Source organism: Plectropomus leopardus, chromosome 11 (genome assembly GCF_008729295.1).
Source record: "Plectropomus leopardus isolate mb chromosome 11, YSFRI_Pleo_2.0, whole genome shotgun sequence".
NCBI classification, from domain to species: domain Eukaryota; kingdom Metazoa; phylum Chordata; class Actinopteri; order Perciformes; family Serranidae; genus Plectropomus; species Plectropomus leopardus.
In genome coordinates this window covers 10,722,479-10,736,540 of record NC_056473.1, presented here as the reverse complement: position 1 = coordinate 10,736,540, position 14,062 = coordinate 10,722,479, and the positions used below count along the sequence as shown (strand labels likewise).

Sequence of the window (14,062 nt, the reverse complement as noted above, 5' to 3'; positions counted from 1 at the left end):
AAAGGCATGATCTGCCCTACCCTGCCCCACTCTGCATCTGATAGGCTGACCCTGACATTCTTTCCCCATCCCTCACAACTCTCACTCCTATTGCTGAAACAACCAACAAAGGCAACTAGTAATAGCCAGTCAGAGGCAGAGTTGGGTGGGTCATGGCTTCACTATGAGGGGAGCTCCACTTCTATAAGTACTGATTCTATTAGTGGCGATGGGGATTCAGTATAGTCAGTTCAGTTTAATGATTTGGTGTAAACATTTGTCCTTCTCCTGTAACCATAATGAGAAAAATGTTCAGAGTAATTAGTTGAGAGATTTCCAGAAATCGGGCAGTTTTAATTCATTGATTGTGTCTTTCACAGGATCATATTTTTCAGATGTGCCAGCTTCATTAGCACATGATGCGTTTCATTATTATTTATCCCGAGCCATTGGAGGCTTCATTAGCTGCAGGCTGATGCAGCACGCAGCCTCTAAATTTAGCAGCTTTTTATTTATTCAGAATAGCCACGTGTTGGTATGGAAGGGCCCACTTGCCATGTTCTCTCGCAGCAGCTTAGAGCCATGTTGAGAAAAGAGAGGTGGGCTGGTCTGTGGAGAAATGGGCCTCATTCCACCTGTGTCACCCCCACCAGACGTCTGCCTCTCCTCAGCTCTTTGAAGCCTCTTTAATTCCAGCGTTCAGGATTAAGCCCATGAAAAAAGGATGAAAAGTGATAGAGCGACAGAAGGAGACATCCTAGGAGAGAACAGGCTCCTTTGAAATATGTTAAGAATTTCGTTTGCACTGACCCACAATGCAGCATCTGAGGGAAATTTGTGTGACACTTTTTTTTTCTGATCGAGGGCTGGCTATAGGATTTGCATGAGTAGGAAAAAGGACTCTTTGAAGTCATGGATGTAAGGGGAACTGGAATTTACGGAAACCTAAATGAGCGCCCCGAGACATTGTCCTTGCATTGTACATTACAGATGAGAAAGTTGCTTTGTCACAGCATGTTTGATTGGAAGTCAAAGGAATCAAGTAATTTTCTGTCGCAGAAACCATTGACATAATCCACCTTTTGTGGAGTCTCTCTGTGCGGTCTGCATCATGGACAAGTGAATTGATAGAAATATGGATATTACAGTTTTTTTGGCAGACGGCTAACAATGGAGGTACATTCAGAGAGGCAGTCATGCTTCAATTACTGTCCATATTTACAATCATAGCCAATATTTAGACAGTATGGTCTTTCTTGTTGTGTACAAAAACAGAAAAAAAAAACCTGGACAGCATTAAGCAAACAGCTGTTGTTTGATTTCAGACATTTTGTAGATGCACACACCTACTGTAGATTTAATAGTTATTTACAGGAGCTGCTGACGAAGGTACAAAACACTAGATTTTCCTGCCTTGTGTTTTCTCAAACAGAAAATAAAAGAACTTTAAAGGTCATGTGGTGTGTCAGACTACCTGAACCTGTCTAGTCAAAAGTGTTTAACCATCAACAGCCTGTCAGATAACAGCTTATGATGAGGAAACAAAGGGCAGCTGTTGGAACATACTAGGGTTAGGTGACAAATTGAGAAGTAATGATGATAAAATCTGCATTCATACGCTGAACTACATCTCAGTAGGGTAGCACAGATTAATCAGCAGAACACTGGTATTTGCCTTATTTGCTGCCATCGGCCTTTCAGCAAATAAGATCATATTCACCGATGGCAGTGGTGGATGTTTTTCTGTTGTGTCACATAAATTTGGCACAGGTTAAAAAGCAGGGCTTGAGACTGATGGACCTCCAGCCGTTCCTGGGGAAAGTAGAAAACATGTTTGGGACAAAGAGATCTTCCCAGGAGGATAGGATGCAGCAAATTCACTATCGACACGTCAGGTGCAGGCCCCCAGGAAAGCAGCTCAGCCTTGCTTTCAGTTTTTCCAATTGGCTACTTGCAATATTGCAGCGAAAAGCATTTTCCCTATAGACCACCAATGTAAAAGACATGTCTGTAAAACTGGTGAAAAGGACACCTTAAACTTCAGACAAGGTCAAGTGTGACTCTGTCTGTTATGAATTTTTGATCCATGGAGGTTTTGTATTTGTAAAAATTTCCTCGAGCTGAGAAAAGAGTTACAAAAATCTGTCGCATTATCACAATGTAAAGTCTATGAGGCGAGCAGGAACTCCTGGGTAGGGCCAGCAGGAGAAACACTTCTGTGCATATTCGGTGGGCTGCATACTGTGGATGTAAACCTGGAAGTTAGAAATTTTTTTTGGTGTTTCCATCAGGCGAGCAAATTCATTGGAATGAATAGGCACCATCTTGGCATCCGGTATTACCATAAATCTATGGTCAGGGGAAGCACCATATTTCATCCCTGATAATGCTACATTGTGAACAACAAATCCCTCTTGACATCATCAGAGGAGAGCTAGTTAATGTTAGCTGTTAGCAGCTGGTGGCTAAAGCTAACAGCTAACCAAGGTTGCATTGAGTTACATTATGATGCATTCAATCTTTTTTTTTTTTTTTTTTTTTTTGGCATTTTTGCCTTCTTTTGACAGGACAGAATGTAAGCATGAATGGGAGAGCTTTCAGCTCATGGCAAAGGGCCATGAGCTGAAAGCGAATCCGCGGCCGCTGTGGCAAGGACGCTGCCTCTGTTCATGGCCATGGGGTGCTTGCACTGTCCACTAAAGTCTTGGGCGCCCCTTGTTCAGTCTTTGTGTATTGCGCAAGGGTAAATTATACGTCATTATGATCTGTTTTCATGTAATCGTGTAAAATGTAGTTTTTGGCAAGAAACTTGAATAACTACAGTTCCTTAAAGGAGGAATTTGTAGATACAGCAACATAAAATACACATTAGAAAGGGAATTATGATATACATAGTAAAAGACTTTTGAAGCAGTTATTTTTAAAAACGTGTTTTTCTTGTGAAAGGAGAATACATTAAAGGTTGTTTCATAAATTTGTATGATTGAATTTGTGCTCATTTAAAGAGTGTAATAAATCGCTGAATTATCTTATTCATTTCATGATGAAGATTTTTTTTTCAGTGGCACAAATGATAAAAATAACAAAAACAAAACAAACAGCCGCAAAAAACACTGGCATCTGCAACAGGAAAAATCATTAATCAACTGGTTATTATTAGAATTTTCCAATTGGTGCATTCCTACTTTTCAGAGACAGAAATTGGTACTTATCAAAGTGAAAAAATGGAGATAGAAACATAATTTAAAAGGTGATAATAAGAAATAAATGAATAAAAAAAGGTTTAAATAAGGGATGTTGGTGGAAGGCAGTAAATAAGATGTGGGTCAGTGTTGCTGGCGCCTCACAGTTTCACACCCTCAGTGCAAATTTGAAGTGTTAAATAATGATCACAGAAATGACACATGTCAGTTAACACAGAGAGTCCCGTCAAGTGTTCAAATTATTGTGGCTGAAATTGATTTTTCTGTGATTTTTGTCAATTGTGCCTTCAGTGGAAAGCCATTTGCCTTTCAGCTCTAACGTCCAACATCTTGCTGCGAAATGGCAGCCCTGCCCTAAACACGACCTAAGTAAGGCTTTGTGAAGCTCACTTTTACAGAGCAAACTTTATTACTCCGAGATTGCCTCACAGAGGTGTTCATTCAAGTCCATAATCATTTTAAGGCCATTTTTTTCTCTCACTGTCTCTCTGTGACCATTTTTGCTATTTTCTTCCACTCTTTGTCAGTGCAGCCTCACTGTTTATTTATGTTGTCAACATTTTGAGGTTGCAAGAGCGTTTTGCAATTTATGCAGTTTTCGTGACACTTCCTTGAGAACTCCAACATAAAAGTGAGTTATTGTGGCACCTCTTAAAGCTGGCACGTTTGTAATTGTCATTCAACTTAACCAGCAGATCTGCTTTTGCAATTGAAGTTTTGTTACTTTAGGGCTGAATTTGTTGTGCACATGGTGTTCTTTTTATTTTGTCCACCCCTCTTGTGTGCATGCAAATTATTATTATTCTTTGTCTGCTCCTCTTAGTTAAATCTCGATGAAGCGCTGGCTACCCCTCCCTCTTAATTAAAGCTTTAAAAACCAACCGCGCACATTTCTGTCCTGAATAAGCACAGACAGAGATTTTATTGCACCATTTCAATTTTAATTGAAATATTTAAGGCTATGAATTGAAAAGGGCACGATACATTTATGGAGTGAAATTGGTTTGCGGGGGGGAGAAGGACTGAGGCAGTAAATGGGGAGAAAAATAAAATCATCAAATCGAGTAGTGGGCACTTAAATGCTAATGGGAGTTGCCAGTGAAATTAACAGGTTCCCCCCTGGGTAAATGTCTAATCAGTGGTCTCCCCACTTAGTCCAGTGAGGGAAGGCAGGTTAACATAATAAAACACAGCTTTGGCAAGCGACCTCCTGGAAGTTTCATCAGGGGTTTTCAGGTTGACGAATGTGCCTGTGGACCTGACTGGCAAGGTGGAATAAGAAGCAGAATATGATTCGAGCTGGAACCCACATGTGAACATAGGCCCACATTTGCTGTGTGGGCAATAGCTGCTTCAAAGCCACCTGCAGTTTCATATTTACCACAGCCTGGGTAAACAGCAGCGAGTGAGGACTCCACAGGCACCTGCTGTTAGCCAGGACATGATGCTGTCTGTATTTTACAGGGATATTGTGTGATCATGTTTTCTGAGACAAAACTGTGTACTTCCTGAACACATAGCGCTGGAGGTGTTGTTGAAGAGAGAGAAAAAAAAAACGCAAAGTGCAAATGAAGTTGGAACAGATCCAAGGTTCTTAAATAGGCTTTTATTGTGTTATGGTTTGAGATCTAGCTCTCGGCCTTAATCTTTCTTTACCCCCACACACAGCAGTTTTTATTTTTTCACCAGTGATCACTTCTGATATTAAGGCAATTAAATCCAAAATAACAAGCCCTTTATAGAACTGGAGCAGGAAGTTGAGTCAACACAAACAGCTGCACTGCACAATATTAGCTCGAAGCATAGCTTGCTTCCCATGTACAACTCCTGAAGGGGCAATAGTGCCAAGTTACATGTGAACAGTGTTCAATTATAAAGATATTTCTCTGAGATTTATTGTTAACATTTTGTTTGTGGTGCTTAAAGAAAAAAAATGTGTGTGTGTGTATATAAATATGTAAATATATATATATGTATATATATATATAGCAGAAACACAATCACCAGTAATACCACTTACTCTGCTGTGAACCATTTCCATACCAACTACTTTTAAATAGTCCCAAAGTACCTAGTTCACGGGGATGACATTTTTTTGTTGGCCGACGTGAAAGTTACCGTCACTCTGTTTCCCTTGCCAAAAGCCTATGGGATTTTTTTTATTGGATTTTGGATCACTGCTGAAAAACAAGTGAGATTTCTAGGTTTTTGCTCAGAAAGATAATAATCACAAATGAACACCACTAGCCCAAATGCAATCACAAGAAGTTAAAATCTAATGCTGGGCTATAATGAACTACACTGCGGTTACATGAATTAACATCCCTACAATTAACATCCCTGTAGCCACTTGTTAGCAACTGCCTTTTTTGCTCTTTTTTTTTTTTTTTTAACATCTTTTCTTTCAAAAATTATAAAATCAAAAACTTCAAAGATTGCATGTGAGGTATTTACTGATATATTTTAAGCTGTACAGCAAAACATGAAAGTCTCTTAAGCTTGTGTTACAGACAGACCTTATGTCAGGCATCTAACCAAAATTCTCATTAAATAAAAATACTTTGAGACGATGGGAGGGAGGTGATGAAATTCTAACTGATTTCTGGGTTTTAGGGTTAATTCCTGGAGCACTCAATGCGGTCTGTATATTGTTCAGATCATAGATTGCATATAAAGATAGATGATATGTCTTCACTTTCTCCCACTGTACAAAAATGAAGCCAAAATATCATATCCTGGAAACAGGTGATGCTGTCGTGTGCTGGTGGTTCCAGAGTCTGTGTTTTAAGCTATGAGGGGAGCCGCTGTATTGAAGTCCTGCCCATAAATCAGGGCAATAAGAACTACCTAAAAGTATGCAAATCATTTTGGTTTAAAATGTATTTGACCTGTACTTTTTTTTAGTTTTAATCATGCCCCATCCACTAACATCAAGGGGGCAGGGCTTATGACCTATAGTACAGCGGTATGCTTTGGCTTCACTTTGGGGAGCTGTCATGCCATCCGTCTTTATATATAGTTTATGGTTCAGACAAGAAAATTTAATTGAAGTCAAATTCGAAATTACTTGGATTCAGAGAATTCAGAGACAGACATCTCAAATCCTTGCCAAATAGAATCAAATTATCTGCATGGCTAGATGTGACAAACGCTAAAGGAGTATGAATGGAAAAAAAGGGTATTTGGCTGTAAATTCAGCAAGCCAACTTTTCAAAGAATATTTGGGAATACACTCCTTTACTTTCGGATAGTTTGATGAGGAGATCAATACCCCTCTCATATCTGTATGGTAGATATGAAGCTGGAGCTGGGAGATGGTAAGCGCATCCTAATTTAGCAGAAAGATTGGAGACAGTTGTAAACAGGAAGTCTGCCTCTGTCCAAAAGTAAAAACATCTGCCTCTAACGCTCACTACTTTCCGTGTTATATCTCTCTTGTTTAAATCTGTACAAAAATCAAAGCGGAAAAGTGATTGATGTCTCCTGACTCAAGCCTCTCATGTAATTCTGCAAAAATAATAAGGGGGTTTGCCCAAAATGTCAAACTGTGCGTTTTAACTCTCGTGATTGAGCCATCTGTCTGGTTCACATGACCATTAGATTCCATGTGTGTGTTGTAGGTTAACCACACACCTACTGTACTCTGCAGTCTCACACTTAATGTACATTAACGTGTGCATTTAACTGCATTAATAATGAAACACCCCTTCCTTTCTCTTTTCTCCAGAGATGGCAAGCTGGGTCTCCCTCCTCCTCTTTCTATTCTGCCGGTCAGTCTCACAAGCCCAGGAGGAGAGCAGCACCATCCACATCCCGGAGTTCACCTCCGAGACCCTTATCAGCAATGTGGTCCAGGACCCCCAGACTGGTCGCATCTACCTGGGAGCGGTCAACACGATCTATCAGCTGGGGCCCTCTCTCAAGCAGCAAGCTCGTGCCGAGACAGGCCCCAAAGAGGACGCCCGGACCTGTACTCCTCCTGCCTCTACCTGCCAGGGTACAAAGCCAATGCCCAACCTCAACAAGCTTCTGCTGGTTCATCCGTCCAACGGTTCGCTCATAGTCTGCGGCAGCCGCTACCGAGGCATCTGCTCACTCCTCAATCTGTCCAATGTGGAACAGCAGCTGTATTACAGTGACAGCAAAGGAGAGAGGACTTACGTGACTAGCATTGAAGATAACGTGAACGTGGTGGGCATCATGTCCACCTTCTCAAGAGAAGGGCAAACATTCAATGTGTTTCTTGTTGGGAAGGGCTACGGAAGCCTGGACAGTGCAAAACTTATCAGTACGCGTATCCTTCAGGACTACCGTGATTGGGTAGTATTTGACAACGTCGCTGAGGCATCTGCAGTACAGACAAACCCATTTGTTTCCAAGTACCTGCATGACTTCCGATTTGTCTTCAAAGAGGATGGTTTTGTTTATTTCCTCTTTTCAAGGACACTTGATGGTACGGATATTAAAAACCTGACCTTTGTGTCTCGTGTTTGTGAAGATGACGACCATTACTACTCCTTCACGGAGCTCCAGTTAAACTGCGGCCAAAATAACCGATACAACAAAGTCAAGGCAGCATACGTGGCTTCTCCAGGAAAGGAGCTTGCGCGGGTCATGACTGAGTCAGGTTCGTACGGAAAGGTGGTCCCCTGGAGCAAAGTTCTGTTCATGGTTGCGAGTCCAGACGACGACGTCAACGACTCTGCTCTTTGCATGTACCCACTGAACTTAATCAATGAGAAGCTGGTGGACATCATCAGCGCCTGCTACAGCGACTCAGGAAAAATTTCTGGGATTTCTGCTGTGGGCATCCCCTACATTAAAGCTGAGGATGCCTGCAAAACGGTTCATCCGGTAAGTGCCTCTTTTGTGCCAGCTGATTAAAAATTGGTTGGAATAACTGCCAAAGCCCTGAGAGGCAAGATGAGAAGATCTTATGCGGGAAGTATTGGTCAAAACCTTGGTTTATCCCCTATATGAGATATAATCTCCTACTTATGGGATGTTATCTGCTATGTAGGAGATAAACTTGAAGGCTTAATGAGGTGGTTTAAAGGGGGAGAAAGTTAATCAGAATTTAACTCTTAGTGCATTAGTGATACAAAAAACATTGAAAGTTAAGCAAAATGCAGCATAAGCACAAGGTTTTACCTTCTCAGTTACCTAACTACAAATGACCACTTAAAGAGGGGAGAGAGAAAGAGATTCGAGCTGCAAACAGCTGTTTCCCATTTTACCAGTGGCTGAGAGCTTTCTTACATAGCTAAGAGAAAACCATCTTTCTTACACTGTCCACAAATTTTTGCTCAAAGCAAGGACATACTTGCCCTCATATCGTGTTCAGGTGGCGTTACGTACGCTAATATGCAACTTATGATCACGTGGGTGTCATCATTCTGTACACCTGTGTGAGAGCCGGTTTAGATAGTTAAGAATGTTTGCTGCATCTGGAATAGACTTTTTTTTTTTTCACCTTGCCTTTCAGGGTTTCTGTAAATAAGAGATGTGAGTGGAATATTTTTTTAAGAATTCCCTTTGCAGTAATCAATAATGCAGTTGTGTCACTGTTTACTTAAATGTGTGTTTACTGCTTTCTGCACACTTTTTTTTTTTATTTTACCGTTGAAAGCTCTCTTTCTGTCTCACATCTTCCCTCCTGCCATGTCTCTTTTCCCAATTCCCTCAGCTCATTCAGAATGATACCATGTAGTGATGGTGGGCAAAGCGCCATTATCTTTCATCGCTGATATCAAAACTTTTTATGATTTTTCACAAATGTACTTTAGATAACAACATAAATACAAAGCAAATGTAAATTCTGATGACTTTGTAGCATCTAATACTGTTCCCATATGTATTCAAACAGTTTTAATTCTACAGCTTCAGCCTTTTTCAACAGTACATTCATTAAACTGTAAATGGAGCAGGACACTATCATGTGCCGATATCCTATCAATTAAATCTCTAATACAGCAACACAGACTATTTAATTGCAGATATGAGTCATTTCTTGCTAAATGTGTATTAAAGGAAGAATAATTTGGATTTCCCTAAAAAACAATTTGTAGACTCATAAAAGTAGTCAATTTCAATCATCCCTATTCTGCCTTTAACATAAACTGCTGTAACTCAGATTATGACAAAAAGTGACATCCTTAAGCAAACTGCTACATAGATACATTTTATTCTTATACTGATAAAAAGCAATGACCATATTGATAACCTTTAGACTTGCACCTGTGTTACACCGGTACAAAGCTGGCCAACAATAAACAATGGTGGAAAAACAGTCCCATGATTTAACATAATTGTTTACCTCTGCCATGTAGTTTATTTAATCCTTTGGATTAAATGGTCCATGTGTCATCATCTGTTTGTTCTTCCTTTTCCTTTACAGAAAGATACGTCAAAAACCCACAAGTGTGGTGGAGACTTTCTGCCTTCCCCTCTGGCCAGCAAGCCAGACTTCGCCTTAAAGGCAAATGAGGTATGGGCTAAGTCGGGCCTTCTGACCGCTGTGGCTGTCGCTGTGGAGAATGAGCACACCATCGCCTTCTTGGGGAACACCCAAGGGGAGGTCTTCAAGGTAGAGTTGTCCGCCGATCTGTTGATCTTTTTTACTACATTTTTTTGGATTGTCAGTCCGTCCCATTCTCCTGAATGCAATTTCTCAAGAAAACTTTGAGGGAATTTCTTCAAATTTGGCACAAACATCCGCTTAGATTCTACAATGAACTGATTTAATTTTGGTGGTCAAAGGTCAAGGTCAGTGTTACCTTGCATCCATTTCATTCATCCATCCATCTATCTCAAGAACACCTTAAGGTACTTTTTTCGAATTTGACACAAAGATTTACCTGGTATCCACAAACGATGAAACTTATTACATTTCGGTGGTTAAATGTTGAGGTCACTTGACCCTACGTCCATTTCATTTTCATGAACACTCTGTCTCAAGGCCTATAAAGGGTTTCCTTAAATTTGGCGCAGTCATCCTCTTACAACAACATTGACATGTTTTACAAAAATGCTTTTCTGACAATTATTCAATGCCATAACTCAGGAACAGAAGGGAAGACATTAAGTCAGATACTGACTTGGTGACAATAACCTTGGGTGTCTACCTTGAAACTACTGAATGTATAGATTTGCTGCTGGCTGAGGAAGGTGTGTAAAGCATCCATGTTTTCACAGACATGTACGTATGTTAACTGTAAGTGCAACTTGACCAATTCACAGAGGCATACAACTGCAAGATGGCAATACTAGTTTTGTTCCCTTAAGCTTTTAGTCCTACCAGAGGAAATCAGGACTGGGGAATTCAAGACCTCTTGTGTGAAAGTGTTTTGCTTTTTCTCCAGGTACACCTGACTGCAGAGCCATACATGTATAATAAGACTCTTGGCAACACCATGGGAGAGAAGGTCAACAAGAACCTTTTCTTTGACCACAGTCAAAGCCACCTCTACATTACCACAGAGAAAAAGGTGAGTATGTCAGGGCCCTTTTGTAATACATATCATATATAACACAGGCACAGTCTTGCGAGTAGGTAACTTGTGTTTTGGCAACGTTCAGAGACCACTATAACCACTGTAGTTATGTAAAATGACAGAAAATAGACTTGAAGCCTAAAAAATGGATGCTTTGGGTTGCAGTAATGTGCGTAAACAGTAAAATACCAGTACACCACCTGTGTAGACAGCTGTAATGATTAAAATTAAAGCTGTTCTGTCACATGTCCTTGAGACACAGGAAGAGAGCATTATCATATGCTGTGTGACTAGCTGTTACTGAAAGGAAGCAATATGTTTTGTAAAGGAGAGTTTTTTTTATAGAGATTGCAACTAGATGATTGAAATTTTAATAGATCAAAGTTTAAATCACTTGCTCAGTATAATCCAAGTAGAGTATCTGTCAGTGCCACATGAATTCATGATGTTTGTGTTTTTGACCATAAATCTGTTATATATTACAGAGTATAATTAGTGAAGTAGGAAGTGCCCAGATCATGTAGAATACTCCACTATAACACTGTTTCGGATACACCAGGGGTCAGCAACATTTTTGAGAACCATTTGCAAGTGTTCTTGTCAGTCAGTGTGTCATATATCAATGTAATGTCAATCCATCGCTTCTCAAATTGCTCCATAAAAACTTTGGCTATGTCCTCACCTTTTCTTGTCTGAAGCATCGGTTTTAAGCAGCAAAGCTCCTCCCTTACAAATCACTGTTTCTTTCTTGCCATGACTTTCAAATGTATTATGTTATTCACATCCATGCTCTCATCAAGTGCAATTTTAATATGGTGACTTCTTTAGAATCCACTGTCTCCTGCACTGTAACGTTTTCACTATTTATCACAGTAGCTACTAGTGTGCCATTAATTAAGTTACCACGTGACAGATAAGATAAGATAAGTTAAGATAAGATAAGAAGTTTATTGTTATATGCAAAGTAAAAAAAAAGAATTTCATTGTATGGCTTAGACCATACAATGAAATTCTTACTTTGCTTGTCCCCTTTACACACACAAAAAAAACTTGAATAATAAGAATACATTAGAGTTAAAAAATTCAATGAAATAAAAGTGATGTGCTCTGTGCGTCGTGCAACACATAAGATGATAGTCAGTGGGAGTGGTGAAGTGTGTGAGTGGCAGTGCTGATAGTATTGTTCAGGAGTCTGATGGCCTGTGGGTAGAAGCTGCTGGTGAGTCTTGATGTCTTTGATTTCATACTCCTGTAACGCCTCCCTGACGGCAGAAGAGTGACGAGTGGCACACATGCCCAAGGCTGCTGACCCCTTGGCTACATTAGGTGGTAGCTGCTTAGGAGTGTGTTTTGTGTAATCTGAAAAGTTCTAATAACTCCAGAGTGTTGTATAGTCCAAAAGTCAGAATTAATTGAAAAACATAGATGGAATAATTTCCAAACTTCACATGGTTTTTATCTCATGAAATGTTCTGCTTAAATGTATATTTATTGGCATTTAGGCAACAAATAGAGATTGTGTTTTGCTTGCCACACACAAGGGAAGCATGCATCTGTATTATGCCAAAAATGTACCAAGCAGCAGCAAAGTGCATCTTGCTGCTATAATTACACTTTTCTGCAGCTGTAAGGCGTGTTCATGTGTTTCAGGCTGAAAGAAATTCTTTGCAACATAGGTCAACAGTCATTCAAAGCTTTACTTGAAAACTTCAGTATAAACTTTTAATGTAATATAATGACCTTCATTACAGCCCTACATATTGTATATGATGATTGCACCATATGTAACCTGATTATAACACTGAACTGTAATTTCATTTCCTTTTATTCAGTCCATTTGAATCACTGAAAAACTTGGAAATGGGTTTCCTGCCTACTTTCTCACCTCCTCACACCTGACCAATCTGACAGCTTTTAAGGGGGCTTCAGATGCTGCGAGATGATTGTCGGGCACTTTGGTTGAAGCACACTGCCACCTTAAATTAGCATCAAACGGAAGCACTCAAGCGCATGTAAAGTGAATGTACTTAAGTCACTTTCTGGGTACTGGATACAATAAACATTTAGCATGTAGACATGGGAAGTTTTTTAGTAAATGAACATGATGAGCAGACATGAGAGACCATATGTTGTGACATATTTTCCTCTACCTCTGCACAACTGCAGTAAACCAAGGAGTATTTCAATCCATAGTTTAAATGTCTCATATGTTGTGCAGTGTCTCCCCTAAGGTGCATTGTTTGATCATATTTCATGTTGTAACGCTCCAGATCATCAAGGTGCCGGTGCAGACGTGCTTCGAACAGAAAGACTGCCAATCATGTGTGGAACTGAGGGACCCTTACTGTGGCTGGTGTGTCCTGGAGGGCAGGTGAGGATCACACACACATTCACATAAACTCACACACACTTATAAATGCACACAGCGACAGACTAGCACAAACACCCACACATGCAATTCCATCTGTAAAACACAGCGGGGTATTTGTTCAGTGTTTTATTGCAGACACTTTTAGTACCCCTCGGTGTTTATATTCCATCTCCTGTTGTCCATGCAGCCGTAAGGAATTAAAGCTGTTTGTCAGCCTCATGCAGGGAAGACAGTCTGTGCAATTTACTCTCATCAGCCTATATTTATCAGGGTCTGGAGGGTAGAAGGGGCGGTATGTATCATGTATTTTACAGAGATCTGATCACTGAAAAAACAAAAACAGGAAAACAATTGTGTCTCCTAGGAAGTTGTTGATATTCTTATTCAGAAACACTGCACACACTTTACTTGGCTTTAAAGCTGCAGCGATGAGCGGACTAAACAATCGGTCAGTTGGAATTCAATCAGCAACTACTTTGATCATCTTTTCAGTCATTCTTCAAACAAAACATTTGTTGATGCCAGCTTCTCCATAGTGATTTTTCTGCTGTTTTTGGTAGTGATCTGAATATTTTTGGATTTTGGTTTGCTAGTCAGACACATGATGACAACAACATGAGCTCTAGGACATTGTGATGCACCTTCTCATTTTCCTGATGTTTCAGTCAGTACGTTTAAATGCACAGAACAGTCAATTTTTTGACCTTATTTCAAAAAAGACGTTCCTACTAAGCTGTTAATATGGCTAAAAAAAAGAATATTTCGCTCATACGGTTAAGGCCTTAACATTTAGTTTATTATGTATATTGTGAAAAAGTGGAACACTGGAGAAGCTAGCCATTTTTCTTCTTTGCACCAAAATAGGTTTATTTCAAAGTTTCCTACTGGTGGTGAACTTGTTGCACCTTGCAAACCGGCCTCCCACCTTATTTACAATGTCGGCTTTGTGATATTTGTACATATCCAGTAACCTAACCTGTTGCTCTCCAAGTCTTTTATAATCTTTTAAAATAAAG

The 14,062-nt window shown here is 39.9% G+C and overlaps 1 protein-coding gene across 2 annotated transcripts in view; it reads left to right on the top strand.

Moving 5' to 3' along the window:
• Window positions 1–14,062, top strand: part of plxnb2b (plexin b2b) — a 151,767-nt gene that overhangs the window by 84,287 nt on the left and 53,418 nt on the right. For both annotated transcript variants that reach the window (XM_042496047.1, XM_042496046.1), the window contains 4 exons: window positions 6,910–8,036; window positions 9,580–9,768; window positions 10,544–10,669; window positions 12,946–13,046. In XM_042496047.1, the coding sequence (XP_042351981.1) occupies window positions 6,912–8,036; window positions 9,580–9,768; window positions 10,544–10,669; window positions 12,946–13,046 (1,541 nt within the window). In that variant the 5' untranslated portion in view covers window positions 6,910–6,911. The remainder of the gene's footprint in view (window positions 1–6,909; window positions 8,037–9,579; window positions 9,769–10,543; window positions 10,670–12,945; window positions 13,047–14,062) is intronic.